At 37.0% G+C, this 15,141-nt stretch overlaps 1 protein-coding gene across 6 annotated transcripts in view; it reads right to left on the bottom strand.

Annotated features, from left to right (window-relative positions):
• Map2k5 (mitogen-activated protein kinase kinase 5) overlaps positions 1 to 15,141 on the bottom strand; it is a 235,694-nt gene that overhangs the window by 115,257 nt on the left and 105,296 nt on the right. For all 6 annotated transcript variants that reach the window (XM_077799532.1, XM_026408801.2, XM_026408803.2 and 3 more), the window contains one exon: positions 14,889 to 14,937. In XM_077799532.1, the coding sequence (XP_077655658.1) occupies positions 14,889 to 14,937 (49 nt within the window). The remainder of the gene's footprint in view (positions 1 to 14,888; positions 14,938 to 15,141) is intronic.

Here is a 15,141-nt window from a genome sequence, read left to right as displayed (position 1 = left end):
GTTTTGGTGTTCCTTAATTTGAAGTTTGGTTTTAATTCATCTTGGCTACTAGGTCAATATTGTGTTGGAGAAAGAGACAAAAATACAATGCAAAGTGACCCATTTTTAATGACATTCCTCATCATCTTTCTTTTTAGAAAGAAAATAGTCATTCTCTGCAGAGTAGTTTTTACAGGAGTTAGAATAGGTTCTTGTTGGTCAGATAATATCATGGGAAATGGCCTATGGACTTAATCCAAGATTGACTGTGACACTAGACAAACTGTTCAAGCCTCTGAGCACATGTGTGTATATACATACACCCACCCATGCTCACATGCTTAGTGCTCAGCACAGTCTGACTTAATTCTCAAAACAACCTTGAACTCTCACTGAAAAACTACCTTACCAGTGCCGGTAAATCAGATAAAACCCAATCTTATATATGATATATTGACATCTGATTATATCTTACTATATCCAGATATCTTATCTTCCTACATTGACAAAGTGGTTACAAGAATTAAATGAGACTGTATTTAGTCTAACTGGCACAAATTAGTGCTCAATGAACTGTTGAATAAACCAAATGAATGGAAAGAACATTTTGTATACTTAAATACACAAGATATACTATAAGCTATTATTTTGCAGAACTGGAAATGACAATGATTCCCACCCTTTTTGGATCTTCTAATATATTTGACTGGACCCTAATGCTAAGTGAGGTTAACTTTCAATACACTAGCTGCAACTGAGGGGAGGCTTCTTCCAGAATGGAAAGTGCTGTTCAGCTGGGATAACACGAAAGTTAACAATTATCCAATCACATCCAGTATCTCTTGTCACAATGTTTTCCCACTCCTTCTGTGGGATGTCACAGTAAGCTGAGCTTTTTAATGATATAATGACTCTGAGTTGCAGTAGTGTAGTACAAGTGAATAATAGGTGGTTATGATGCAGTTCTGTCCAATGATGTGAAGGGCTAAGAAGATGATCAGAAAAATACCAGGGAGCTGGAAGAATGTTGAGCCCACAAACAGGGTCTGTCCCTTGCTGAGGATGATAATAGGTGATTTTCTATAGGAGCCTGCAACTGCAAAAATCAATCTTAAAGTGTCTTTAAAAATTAAACACAAGCCCTATGTTTAATAAGCTAGGTAGGTGTTTGCCTTTAGTGCCAGCTACTCAGGAGACTGAGGCAGGAAGACTGAGCATAGGAATTCAAGGTCAGCCTGGGCAACCCAGTAAGGCCCCAGTCTCAAAAAATGAAAATTAGGTGTAACAATGCCATATTGGCTTTGTGGTCATAACCTTTTGTTTTGTTTTGTTTTTTTAAATATTTGTTTCAGTTGTCAGAGGACCTTTTTTTTTTTTTTTTTAAATTTATGTGTGGTGCTGAGAATTGAACCCAGTGCCTCACACATGCTAGGTAAGCACTCTACCACTGAGCTACAACCCCACCAGTGGTCATTATCTTATTGTACCTTTAACAAAGTATAAAAAAAGAGTTAATTACACTGATTACATAGTATACATCAATGGCAAAATGGTTACTTCTCAAAACTAATATCTATTGGATTGTCTGTGGTTACAAATATTTAAAGAAATATACTAATTACACTCCTAGGTATCTACCCCAGAGAAAGGAAAATAGAATCACATAAAAACTTACATGTGAATATCAGCATTATTTGTCTATAAATGAATAGACAAAATGTGACATATCTCTATCCAGCAATAAAAATGAATGGTCTACTGATATACTACAATATATATCAACCTCAAAAATATCGTGCTACCTGAAGAAGCACAAGGCTTCATATTGCATGATTCTGCTTACATAGAATGTCCAGAAAGGGCAAATCTGTAGTTAGAAAACAGATTAGTGTTCCCTGGGTCCGGGGACAGGGGCCTGGGACAAGAGTAGGGATTTCCTGACAATGGGTATGAGATCTCCTTTTTTGGGTGATGTAAATGTTCCAGAACTAGATTACGGTGATGATTGTACAACTCTACAAATTTACTCAAAACTACTGAATCATATATTTAAAATGGATGACTTTTATGGCATATAAGTTGCATATCATTAATAAAGCTGTTTTTAAAAAATAGCCTGAAGATGCAACCTGATTTATCATAAACATTATTTATTACCAAAAGACTAACTGATAAGCCATAGTTTTGTGGGTGCTTTGTGACCATGGTGATCACTTTTCTATTCTATTTATGACAAAGTATGAAACATCAGCTTCTTATATAACCTAATAATATTACAACACACATACACACACACACACACAGTTATCCTCTCAAAACTGGTATGTATTAGAAGGTCTAAATTTGTGATTACAGATATTTAAAGAAAGATACTAACTTTATTTATTTATTTTTTTTTTTAAAGAGAGAATTTTAACATTTATTTTTCAGTTTTTGGCGGACACAACATCTTTGTTGGTATGTGGTGCTGAGGATCGAACCCGGGCCGCACGCATGCCAGGCGAGCGCGCTACCGCTTGAGCCACATCCCCAGCCCAAGATACTAACTTTAAAATGCCACTTTTGTGTATTTATGATTATTTCCCCAAATGGCAAAGGCTATGCCTACAAAATACAAACCATAGGTTCAAACATGAAAAACTCAGTCAGCCAACCAGGTTGTCTTAATAACCTCCAGTAACTGTTCTGACTGATTTTTAGGCTGGACTGTCTTTTTTTTTTTTCCTTCCTTCCACTGAATTGACCAAATTGACTGTGGAAATTGGTATCATGTTGAGACAACTCATGTTGCCACCCATAACTGCCTCATGCAGGAAACTATATCTTTACACATGCTGCATCAATTAGCCATTAAACAGTCCACACAAACAGCATCAAGCTCAAGCTTGTGAATAAAGGCCAGAGCCCTCAAGAGCTCATGCTTTCAGCAGCTCTCCACAAAGAGCTTCTCCGCCCACTGCCCAGCCTCTGCCCCCAACATAATCAGGGGTCAGGGTGGGAGTTACCCTCAGACAGGATTTGGCTGGGAGCCGAGAGGGCTGTTCAAAACAGATAAATAAAAGCTTGTTCACAAAACTACAGTTAAGAGTTACCCAGTGCATTCTGAATAGGGGCTTGCAAATCAACTTTCTGATAAGACTGGTTCTAAAGGATATAGTAGGTGTTTTTGTATATACTAGGTGTTTTTTCTGTCAGAAAAAGAAAACCATACAAATTGAAGACTCCTTTTGGCATGGTATATTCACATCAGATGCTGGTGACATCTCCTACTTCTCCCTTCTCCTCTCTGTTTTCCTTTATGTTTAAAATATTTAATTTACTTGGTTCTTTGAGGTGTAAGCCTCACCGAATGCTCTTAGAAGCAGGCATGGTACAATTCTTAAGAAAACATGAGTTGAGTTTTAAAATGTGGAACGTGGCTCTGTTGTGGGGTGATATTGGAAGCAAAAATAAACTTCTCTTCAACTTCTTCCCTCTATTAAGCGATTGCATTGCTTGCTTGTATGCCAAGAAGCTACTCTCAGTTCAGGAGGAGCCAGAGAACGCAGGACTCCACTCTTAGTACCTCTCCTAGCACTGTGCCAGGGCGCTTCAGCAATACTCTTTCATTATGTTTAATTGTCTTGTGAAAAGACAACAACCAATATATCTATGTAGTTATTTCTTGGGGACCACATTCTAATGAATGAGAACAGCAGGTACAATTAAATATAGACTATGCTGATATTCTGCATTACAAATTCATCTGTGCACAACAGGAATGCACTTAAGAGAAAACCACAATGCAATATAAAAGTTATTCTAATCACTCCATCACATAATAAAGGGTAGGTCATCCAAATATTCTTGCAAAAGCCTTAAATAAAATTAAGCAGCCTAATTAGCCATCCTAAATGGCAGTTAGTGTCTAGAGTCTCATGATTCAGTTCATAATGGAGGCAACATACATGGCTTCCCTTTTCCACATGATGAAAAGGGGGCACTTAGCAGGCTAATATCAAGGACAAAAAGGCCTGCCATCCCAATTCTTCCTTCTCTCACTCTTCCACAGTAAGGAAAAGAGATTTCTTTCTAAAGTGGTGAATCTTAGATTTATCTGTAATGTGTACATATTCTTGTCAGTGTTTGAGAAACCCCAGGGGTGGAGGAATGAGTTCCTGAGAATCAGAAGAAACCTTCATTCTGCTCTCACTCTGGAACAACCTACTTCCCCAAGCCCAAGATACCACTGATTGTAAGATTCCTATAGACTGAAATGCTGCTCAGCCAAAAAAGAAAAAAGAAAAAAAAAGGAATTAATTAAATGCAGAAATACAGTGTAAGATTATAGACTGGACTTTGAGCGGCATGTTCAGAGGACCAAGTCTGGTAAATTGTTTTAATTAAATAACAATAATCAAAATAGATGATACTTACTTGGCCCTTGCTATGTGCCAGGAATGGGCTAAGCCATTATTAGCATGCGTTATTTCCTTTAATTCTCATTGTAACCCTTGAGATTGGTATTATTATTAACCTGGTATTGAAGCTTAAATTAATAAAATTAATTTTCCAAGGCCACACAACCAGAGGTTCTGGCTGTACCTCTTAAGCTTTAACAGACTGCATTATGAGATAAATCTCATTTGAACTAGCAGGCTGGATGATTGTCTATGCTTTGGCATTGAATAATTCGGTAAACCTGGGAAGGTCTCAGATGAACTGATTTTACTTTAGGTTCTTTCTACTTCTCACAAGCTAATGTTCTCTCTAAGAAAAGGAGATATAGGGGGAAGTTTGGGAGCTTCTAACTGTTCTCTCTCAATCTCTTGCTTCTATTCTTGGGAAACAACTGTCTGAACTATTAATACTTGCTGCGTCCCAGGTACAACACTATGACCTCAAATAAGTTAAGACAATGACCCAAGGTCAGGTAGCTGAGACGAATTAAGAGGAAGAAACAGAACTTAAACAAACCTAGGTCTGATCCCCAGGGGCGCTCTTCCATTGAGTAACTAAGTGCTTACTGCCTCTTTAAACCTCAATTCCTCATCTAGTAAATGGAGATACAGTGATACCTTCCCTACAAGGTTATCATAAAGATTAAACAAAATTATATACAGAAAAGATCTGACTCAGTAGCACACAGGGGATACTCAACAAATGACAATATTAATAACAAATATTAAACTATTATAATTATCAACCTCAATCCAGAAGAAACTTAATCCTCCAACAGTGAAAGTCTGCATTTGATTTTCGCATTGCTGATCACCCTTAATCACACCTCTGGAGAAAGAGACGACGTGGAGCAGTCCAATTGCTAGTGTTGCCTGTCCATGCTACTTGGCAGAATCCTTTGAGGATAAAGCTTTTATACTAGAAAAGAGAATAAAGGATGGCTTCCAATTATGCCATACTGAAGGTGAAAAATATTATCCCCGGAAAATTATGATGTAATTTTTAAAAAATTTTTTATTTATTTTATTCATTTTAGTTGTTGATGGACCTTTATTTTTTATTTATATGTGGTATTGAGAATCGAACTCAGTGCTTCACACATTCGAGGCAAGTGCTCTACCACTGAGCCACAACCCCAGCCCGATGATGCAATTTTTTCATCCCACAAATAAGCATTGGCAAACAATCGGTGCCATAAATTCACTGTGGCCTCCATCTTCTACTGGTAAAAATGACCCTATCATCCATCACACAGGTAGGGTTCCCTTCCCTTTGATCAATCCTAAAATTCAGGTTTGCCTCTGGCATGAAGCCATAATCAGATCTGTCTGTGGGGCTTGATGAGTCAGACATTCATCCATAACAAGTTCATCATGCTATGAGTTGGACAAGGGCTCACCAGAGTGGACAGCATAAAGTGAGTCAAACACAATGAGGGCCAAAACACAAAACAATCACATGATTTACTTTAAGTCTCACTCACTACAGAGGCAGAAGAATTTTAGGCAAAAGTATTGGGGGACTAACCTCCCTCTCCCATTTGCATTTCTTCCTTGTATAGCATATAATCTCTTTGTTTCTGTCTCTTCTAAGGTTTCCACCAATACTCATTTTCAGAACAGAGGGGGAATTGGGTAGTATGGTAATTTCCCTTGGGTTCCTTACTCTCTCAGTGTCCCAAAATGGATGATTCTATCTTGATCAGATCCTATCACAGATGCATATGAAAGAGAAAAACTAAGTCTAGGACCACCTTCTCTGAATAAGGATTCCACTTGCATACAGGAAATGCAGAAAGATATTCCTTTTCTCTCTCATATGCACAAAGATATTTCTTTCTACACATTGCTGTGTCTTTATGTTTATATATTGCTATACATGTTTTTATATTAAACTTTTAAAGATAACTGTAAATTCAGATGCTGTTGTAAGAAATAACACAGAGACATAATGCTCATCTTCTATTCAGTTTCCTCTAATGTCTACATTCTGTAAAACTATAGTAGAATAGCATTACCAGATACTGACACTGAAATCAAGATAGGGAACATTTCTGTGACAATAATGATCCCTCTTCAAGCCTTTTTATAGCCATACCCACTTCCATCCGATCCTCCATTCCCTTATTAGGCCCTGACAACCACAAATCCACCTTCCGTTTTATAATTTTATCAACTCAAGAATTCTATATAATGGAACTATATGGGACACAGCCTTTGTGACTGGCTTTTTCACTCAGCACAATCCTCTGGTGACTCATACAGGTTCTGTGTTAGTTTTCTAGTTTTCTTCTACTGCTGAGTAGCATTGGCTGGTAGAGTGCACTGCAGCTGGCTTAACCATTCGCCTGCTTAAGGACATTTGGGTTGTTTCCAGTTTGGAGGTGATATGAATAAAGCTACTATAAACATTTGTACACAGGTCATACCTCTGACATAAATGTCTAGAAGTGCGACTGCCGGGTCATATGAATAGCTGCATGTTTAGTTTTGTAGGAAATGCCAACTGTGGGGCTCTATCATCTTTCATTCCTACCAGCAATGTATTAGTGGTCTGATTTCTCTGCATCCTCACCAGTACTTGGTGTTGCCACTATTATATTAGCTATTCTGATAGGTGTTTAGTAATAGCTTATGGTGGCTGTAATTTGCATTACCCTAAAGGCTAATGATGCTGCATATCTTCTCATAAGCTTATGTACTATCTGTAGATCCTCTTCAGGACAATGTCTCCATGGCTTCTGTCCACTGCAAATTGGATTGGGTTATTTTAATGTTGAGTTTTGAGAATGTTTTATATATTTTAGGCACATACTCATTTAAAAGAACAATTTTAAGTAATGATGAATAGGGTTTCTTGTCCTTTTGAAAATCATTACCCCACATACAGAAATTCCCAGCGACCACCTGAGGCAATGAGAGCGAATAACCAACACGGGGAAGGAGGTTTAATTTCTAGAGGGGTTCATTTGTGTGGCTAGTCGGAGCTGCAGAAAAACCAACAACCCAGATTCATTCAACTAGTCTGTTTACCTCAGTTCATGGGCTAAGCCATTTTATTTTTTTTTCAAAAACATAAATATTCATGACTTATGATCTACTCTAACACTGTCATGTAATATTTGCATTTAAAGGACAATATCCAAAGCATTTTTAAACAGGAGCTAAGGTGCAATTGGGACTCTCACCACTAATACTTGCTTAACACAAACTCCCCCTTCCAGATCCATCTGACTAAGCAGTTCCTGAGCTCAGGGAAAGATATTCCCTGTACCCAGACCTCTCAGCATTTCCCAGTGTAACATAAAACCAACAGGGGATGACTCCTTTAAATTGACTTGGATTGCTTAAACACTAACCAGTCCTTTAAAAAACTGTCTGATCTTCCAGAAAGCAAAAATATAGCTTAGATTATTTCAAAACTTACTATAATCCACAGTTAAGCACAAACTATATAGATTTCTGCAAAAGAGATTTGTTATGCAAGTTTTGTGTAAACTACATTTCATCATAAATTACTTAAAGTTAATTAGGTTAATTTTCTATTGGTACTTAATGCTTTCCAACATCTTTCATTAAAGAATGACCTTATCCAGCAAAGGATCATTTCCCTAATTGAGTTCTGCCACAAATCTCAACTTAAGACGTGTTCCTATAATCTACCACCTTGACATCAAAATTTCTTTCCTAAGATATTCAAAATTTTCACTTCTACCATCTCTTTTCTTTTAGTGCATACTTTTTAGATATGGTATGAACATTCTTATAGTGTTTTTTTAACTTTATAATTCACACTGATTTCATTTGAAAGGCAATAGCAGATATATAACATTTACCTGCCTACACTCCTTTGGATTATCAGCCTTCAATTTTTTTCCAAATTTCCTTCTTTAAAAAGGATGCCCTTGAATCAGACCTCCTCGAACATATTTTGTCAACCTCCTGTGGATCTACAATTATTTCCAAAAAAAAAAAAGACCTTTAAAAGGGATGTTTTTGCTTTCCATCCAAGTTGTGACTCTACATATCCTTTTTATAATTCTTTATTAGGGATAATACTTGATTTTCAGTGTCTTTATACTTCAAAAACTTTTTCTCTCAAAGATGTCTTCTGATTTGATTCCATTAATCTGGCTTAGAAAGCAACCTTTGTCTCAGCTAAACCACACTGCTTTAGTTCTCCATTATTTGTTTATACTTCATCTAAAAAAATATTTTGTATTCCCAAGAATTCCTTATTTTGAAGGAACACTTTTAAATAGTTTGTACACATTAAGCACTCAGTGACCAGTAAAGAGTAAGTGCTTGACAAATATTTATTATTATTATTATTATTTTCATCCTTTCAGCATTTCTCACCTTTTCTCTTTCTTTTCCTGTATGTCATTTACTCTGTATCTCTACCTCGTCAACCCATCACACTTCCTTCAGTCCTGACATCCCCAAGCCCAGAACCCTGGTTTGTGAAGGAACCTGAGTGGTCATCTAGCCCCTCTCCTGTACATATGCATGAGCCAACTAAGATGCAGAGAACAGCAGAGACCTGCCTGTCCAGGCTCACCCAGCATGGAAGCCAGTCAGCAGGACTGAAGTGGGAATGACAAGCAAAGTTTTATTCCTTCTTAGAAACTGAACCTTAAAAATTGCCCAACAGGCCAGGTCAGTGCTGCACACTTGCAGTTCTTAGTAATATCTTGGGGATGGGGTGTATGTGACTTACTGAAGGAAAAGCAAACTTTGTCCAATTTCCAGATGCTCCGAATTGTGCCAATGACAATTGCAACTTCTAATTTTTTCTCCCTGTTACCCTTTATCTGCCATCCTTTCCCCTAGCCTTCTGTTCTTTCTGGCATCTGGCATTGTAGATGCTCTTTAAATCATGAGGAGTTATTCTGCTTTGTCTGTCTGCTTGGTTTTAAGCTATTGGATTATTAGACTAAACCTAGGTAGGATTTGCCAGGAGCCATGGAATCACAGAATAGCCAAGACCCTTTGAAAGAATAATAGTGTTTTAAGAGGTGAAATTTCTTTTTAAAGTAGAGCATCTAAAAAAGGCTTTCTCTTTAAAACTGATTTTCTGAGGCATAATATCTGTATCTAATTTTAAAGTCACCCTTTTAAAATTAGATACAAATATAGATACTTGTGTTCCAACAAATAGATAGTCACGTAACCACCACTAGAATCAAGATGTAGAATATTTCCAACAGCCCCAAAGGCTCCCTTGTACCTTTATAGCCAACCAATCCTTCCTCTGCCCTCTAATGTATATCAACTACTGATACATTTTCTGTCCTTATAAATATGCCTTTTTCAGAATGTCACATAAGTGGAATTACATGGTATAGCTGGAATCTGCCACCATCTCCCTGATCCAGAAAATCATTTGAGTGCCAAAACAGTTTCCTAACAGCTGATTCTACCCTTGTCCCCCTATACTTGGCTTCAGATGCACTGGCCTCTGCCAGCCTCCGAGTGCTCTATGCACATGCCCATCTTTAGCTTCTGCTCTAACTGTTCCCACACATGTCATCTTGACAAGTTCCACTCCTTCAAGGCCACTCTAAGGCCATTTTCTCCAGGAGGACTACTTTGATTAATATTGCACCCTCCCCTTTGCCTCCATGTACTTCACCTACTTTTTCTTTTCTCCGTGTAACTACCTACCTTCTAACACATGCTTACTGTGGTTTTGCTTTTGGATTATTCCCTATCTCATGTACCCCTGCTAGAATATAAGTTCCATGAATATAGAAATCTTGTGTCTTATATACTGAAGTATTCCAAGTACTTAGGCCAGTGCCTGGATCATAGTAGGTATAAAATAAATAACTGCTGAATGAGTAAGCTAACCATACTGGCTTTTGCATATAAGGTAAGACTGGGTGGAAGACCAGCATGAGGCCAGATTCATGAGCAGAATAAAAAGCTAGGAGTAGAACCTATAAGACTTAGTTTTTCTACACAGATCTCTTTGGACCGCATTCATCTCTAGAATTTCTGCAAAAATACTTTTAAGGTTTTCCTATTAGAGAAAGTTAATGAAACGCTACACACACACACACACACACACACACACACACACACAAATACACAAATCCTGGGACACCAACTATCTAGGTTTTTCTCTTTTTATAAACTTCTCTCTCTGTGTAAGATCACCCCAGAATGATTACCAGTTATATTTTCTTAATCTAAGTTCTATTCTCATTACCATTCCATTTCTATTTTTTATCCTCAGGGAAAGAGAGAGCAGTTACTGCCAGGGCATTCTCACATCTTCCAAAGAAATGGCATAGGTGTTAAACTCGTATTTGTGTTTGATGTGGGTAATGATGGCTATGACTACAGCTGCAGGTTTATTAATATGCAGGGCTCTCACCTCATTAGTGGCGATGTATGTTTTGAAGTTAAGCTGCAATGTTTGCTGTAGTGTCTGATCTGGCCTAATAGACTTTCTCACTGTTCATTTTCTTTGCTTTTACCCACAGTCAGCAATGTTATGCTTACAGGGCTCTCACGTATGCCTTCTGATAAGGACAGTTTTTCCATAGTAGTTAATCTTGGTGGGAATTTCAAACATTTGAAATAATTATGTCCTCTTGTGGTATCATCATATGTTTGCTTTATCTTAGAGAAAAGATTTACAAAATTTTTGATCCGGTAATATAAAGTATAGTAAACTCTCTCCTTGGCTGGTTTTTGGAGTGGGGTAGCCTTATTAACAGAATAAAGTGATCAATTCAAAATTTTAATAAAAGCATATGAGTATTTGATAGGCTATAAAGTACTCTTACACATATAATCTCAGCCAAATATTAAAGAGGAAAATAAAAAATAGTAACAACTGACTAAATATAATATATGATGACCCACTATGAATAGTGACTACTGTATTTGAATTCCCAACAACTCCCAGTTGACATAAAACACTACCAAATAAACTCTGGCCACACTAACAAGCCTCATGGGATGGTGCTCTGTCACTGATTACTGCTCAGATTTCATTCTATGGTCTTCACTGGATACACTAAGGGAAAGACTCCAGATTCTCAACAATTTGTTTGGAAGTCATTAGCTATATTTTGTAAGTTCTACAATATTCTATTTCTATGTACATTTTCTATAGATAAAAATTCGGGAATGAATTTGGCATTCCAAGGAAACCATTTATTTGTAAGAAAGAGTTTGTTCTCTTTTTATGTTAGGTAATTGAACATATCTCCATTCTTTTTTTAAAATATTTTGTTTTTAGTTGGACACAATACCTTTATTTTATTTTTATGTGGTGCTGAGGATCAAACCCAGTGCTCTGCGCCTGCTAGGTGAGCACTGTACCGCTGAGCCACAACCCCAGCTTTCCATTCTTAATTTTTAAAAATTTGGGCTCATAAGTATAAATCAGTGTCTCCTTTTTTCTTGCTATGCTGGTTTTGGGGGGCAGCATCACAAACCAACACTCAGAGGAGAACCCAGGTACATTGACCAAGACAAAGGAGAAGCTTAGATGACTTGTCAGTATTTTATCTCACCATCTTCTTTTCCCTGTCTGTCCTCTCACAAAGCCTGACCAGGCTCTCCCACTTCTTGAAAAAGGACCTGTCTTTGATTTGACAATGTGACACATATTCAGCTAGAATTCCCATCATCAATTAGAGGAAGCAAAAATGAGTATATGTGCTTTTAAGAAGGTACAGCAACAAGCTCATATAGCAAAAGCGTATAAACAAGTATATTACCTACTTAATTGCCTTAGCTGAACTTAAAAGCTCTGATCTTTAATTGCCTGATTGAACTCATCTAAAAAGCTACAATTTTTTAATCAAGGAGAAAATTAAATAGCTTTTGGTAAATAAAAAGGCATCTTTAATCTTAGTTTTATGGAATCCAAGTTATTAAATATGGACAAAACCTCTAAAATATTAAGTTAACAGCTACTCAATCTAGGGTAAATTTCTCATTACAATGCTTTACAAAAGTCTTCAGGGACATCTGGCTTCTTCTGTTCTTCAATAAAAAACACATGCTTTTAAATCTAGAAGGTAAAAGTTTCCATGAATAGCTAGGAAACATGTAAGTATATTTAATGAGGCCTATTACCACAGCCTACTGATTTCTACTGCTGAGTGCCCATGAACTACTGTTCATCGGCACTGTAATTCACTGGTTTTCCCTGACAGACAGGCATACATGCGCATACACTCCCTGGCCCCCACTGAGAACTCAATCCTTGAGAGGATCTGTTGGCCCACCAGCATGGCCCTCACTCACATCTTCCCACAACAGTGGTATTTTATAGTGGGCTATTCTGTGGGGATTGGCTGGGTCAGCAAAGACTGAAAAGAAAAGTACAAGTTCAGATACTCTTTTGAAACCTTCCTTCCCTCAAACAGGGCATGCATCACTTCACTGCAGCCCACATCCATCACAAATCGGAAAGCTCTTTCTTCGCCTGAGCTACAACCAGCATCTGCCACTCTCTGAGAGCTCTGGTCAATCATATTTGCCCACAGAGACCACAGGATCATTGTTCTAGGAATCTGAGCCCACACTCATTTTCCAATCTAGATAAAAACATTTGAAACATGTCTATCAAGATCTCAATTAAAATTAAAAAATGCAGTGATTTCTCTCAAACACAGAGTAAAACTAAAACCAAATAATACAGACACAGGAATATCAGAGGTACATCAACTTGTCAGCATGATTTCTAATTTTAAAGAAGAAAGGCCAAGTTGATTTCAGAATATCTAAAACATATTTTGCTGCACTTTAGAGTTCTTGGTGCTACTAAATTGTTTCAGGAAGTTATGGCTAGGACAATTCACTACAAGCCAGAACGATCCTGCACACCTGGAGTACAGAATGGTCCGAAGACTCATGTTCATCACAACACTCTCATTTCTTGGTATAGTCCTTCTAATGAAGGTTCTGTGACTGAGCTCTAAGTCTTCCTCTAGTTTCTTAGTCAAATGGACAGCAGGTGCTCAAAAAACAAAAAACAAAAACAAAAAAAACAATGAAATGACGAGAATTGACCACTGGGTTAATCCTATTAAAATGGCTTAACCACTTTATGGGTTGGTGGGTATACGAAGGTAGAAGGACAGGGAACAGAAAGGAGCAATATAAGCCACATAATGTTAAATAACATTCCCTTAATCTTGATGGTGAAAAATGTTTCATTTTTCTTTCACTCACCAGATGTGTTTACACACTGATTTATACCCAGGGAAAGTAATACTAATACAGCTCAGCTCAGTTTATTCACCCTGCATCTATATTCTGTACCAACTATGATATAGAGATAGAGTATCTTTAATAAAAAATTTGGTTTATGATTTTGCGGGGGGCGGGGACTGGGGACTAAACTTAATGGTACTTTACCACTGATCTATATCCTGACATCCCTATACTCCCTCTTCTTTTGGAGATAGGTCTTGCTAAAATACTGAGGCTGACTTCAAACTCACAACCCTTCTGTTTCAACCCCCCAAGTCGCTGGGATTACAGGCATGCATAGCTTATGATTCCACTTAATCAACATAAACAACTTCAAGAACTGAATAGTTTACTTGTTAAAATCTAAATATCTTCTTTAAGAGAAAGAATTTAAGAAGAAATTGGAATCACTAGGAATTAAAACCACCCACAAAAGAAAATAATGCTTGGTGACAGATATGATAATACACTTGATGATATCAGTTGTTTTCTCCCTCTCTTGATTTATACCTTTAAAAAAAATACTTTCCTTTAATTACATCTAATTGTATGCTGTTTCATTCTCCGAATGTGCATAAAGCTAGGATGAGCAGATGTGGAAAATCAAACAGCACTATTTTAGCATTAGGCCCTGAAGTTGCTTTGTTATTGTCTCTTTCTCACTTAATAATTTGCTGCAAATGAATTTAGACATTTTGAGAACATTAAAAAAACACGAGGAGATTCCTTTTGCAACTTTCAACAGTCTTCTGATTATTTTCTCATGTGTTTTGTGACTCAATCAGGGGATTGTTTCTGATGCTATCACCACTTACTTACTTCAAGTTTTACTTTCCAGGTATATGAGCAATCTCTTAAGGAACAATACATAATGACATCTGAAATATTAATAAAAGGCAGGGTGCAACTGAACAAAAAGTGAAGGTTTTGCACTACCTAGAGTTAAGTAAGACAATCAGATCCTGTCACTTTCAATCACTATGAAATATCTTTTTACATATTTGGTAAATATGATTCACAAAAATATAACACCAAGTTTATAATATAAATGAGAGAAAGAAACAAGAAAATAAAAGGAAGAAAGCAAAAAAAAAAAACACCCAACATAAACAAGCATCTTTTTGACTTCCAAATATATCAGCTAGCATAAATGTCAGATCATTTTCCCCACTTTAAAAATCAAGGTATCTAGAGAGCTTCACCCCACCCCACCCCAAATTAAATAAGAGCTTATAACCCAGCACATACCTCTGTGTAAAATCTTTAAACTCCACAAATAGGTAAGGCCTTTAACAACCTAAATTTATGAAAGAAAAAACAATACAATTATGGGGAACTTTCAACAGTTAAACATATCAACTGTAATTTTTCTTTTATAAGTCTAGAAACCAACAAGCTTTATTGAACATCTACCATTTTTTGTGCCAGGTTCTGTGGGGACAAAGCTACATGTTCCTGCTTAGTTAGTTTATAATGTTCTGAAGATAAAGTACGCCAAGTG

The sequence above is a fragment of the Urocitellus parryii genome, chromosome 6 (assembly GCF_045843805.1).
Source record: "Urocitellus parryii isolate mUroPar1 chromosome 6, mUroPar1.hap1, whole genome shotgun sequence".
Taxonomy (NCBI): domain Eukaryota; kingdom Metazoa; phylum Chordata; class Mammalia; order Rodentia; family Sciuridae; genus Urocitellus; species Urocitellus parryii.
This window is presented reverse-complemented; position numbering and strand designations above follow the sequence as displayed.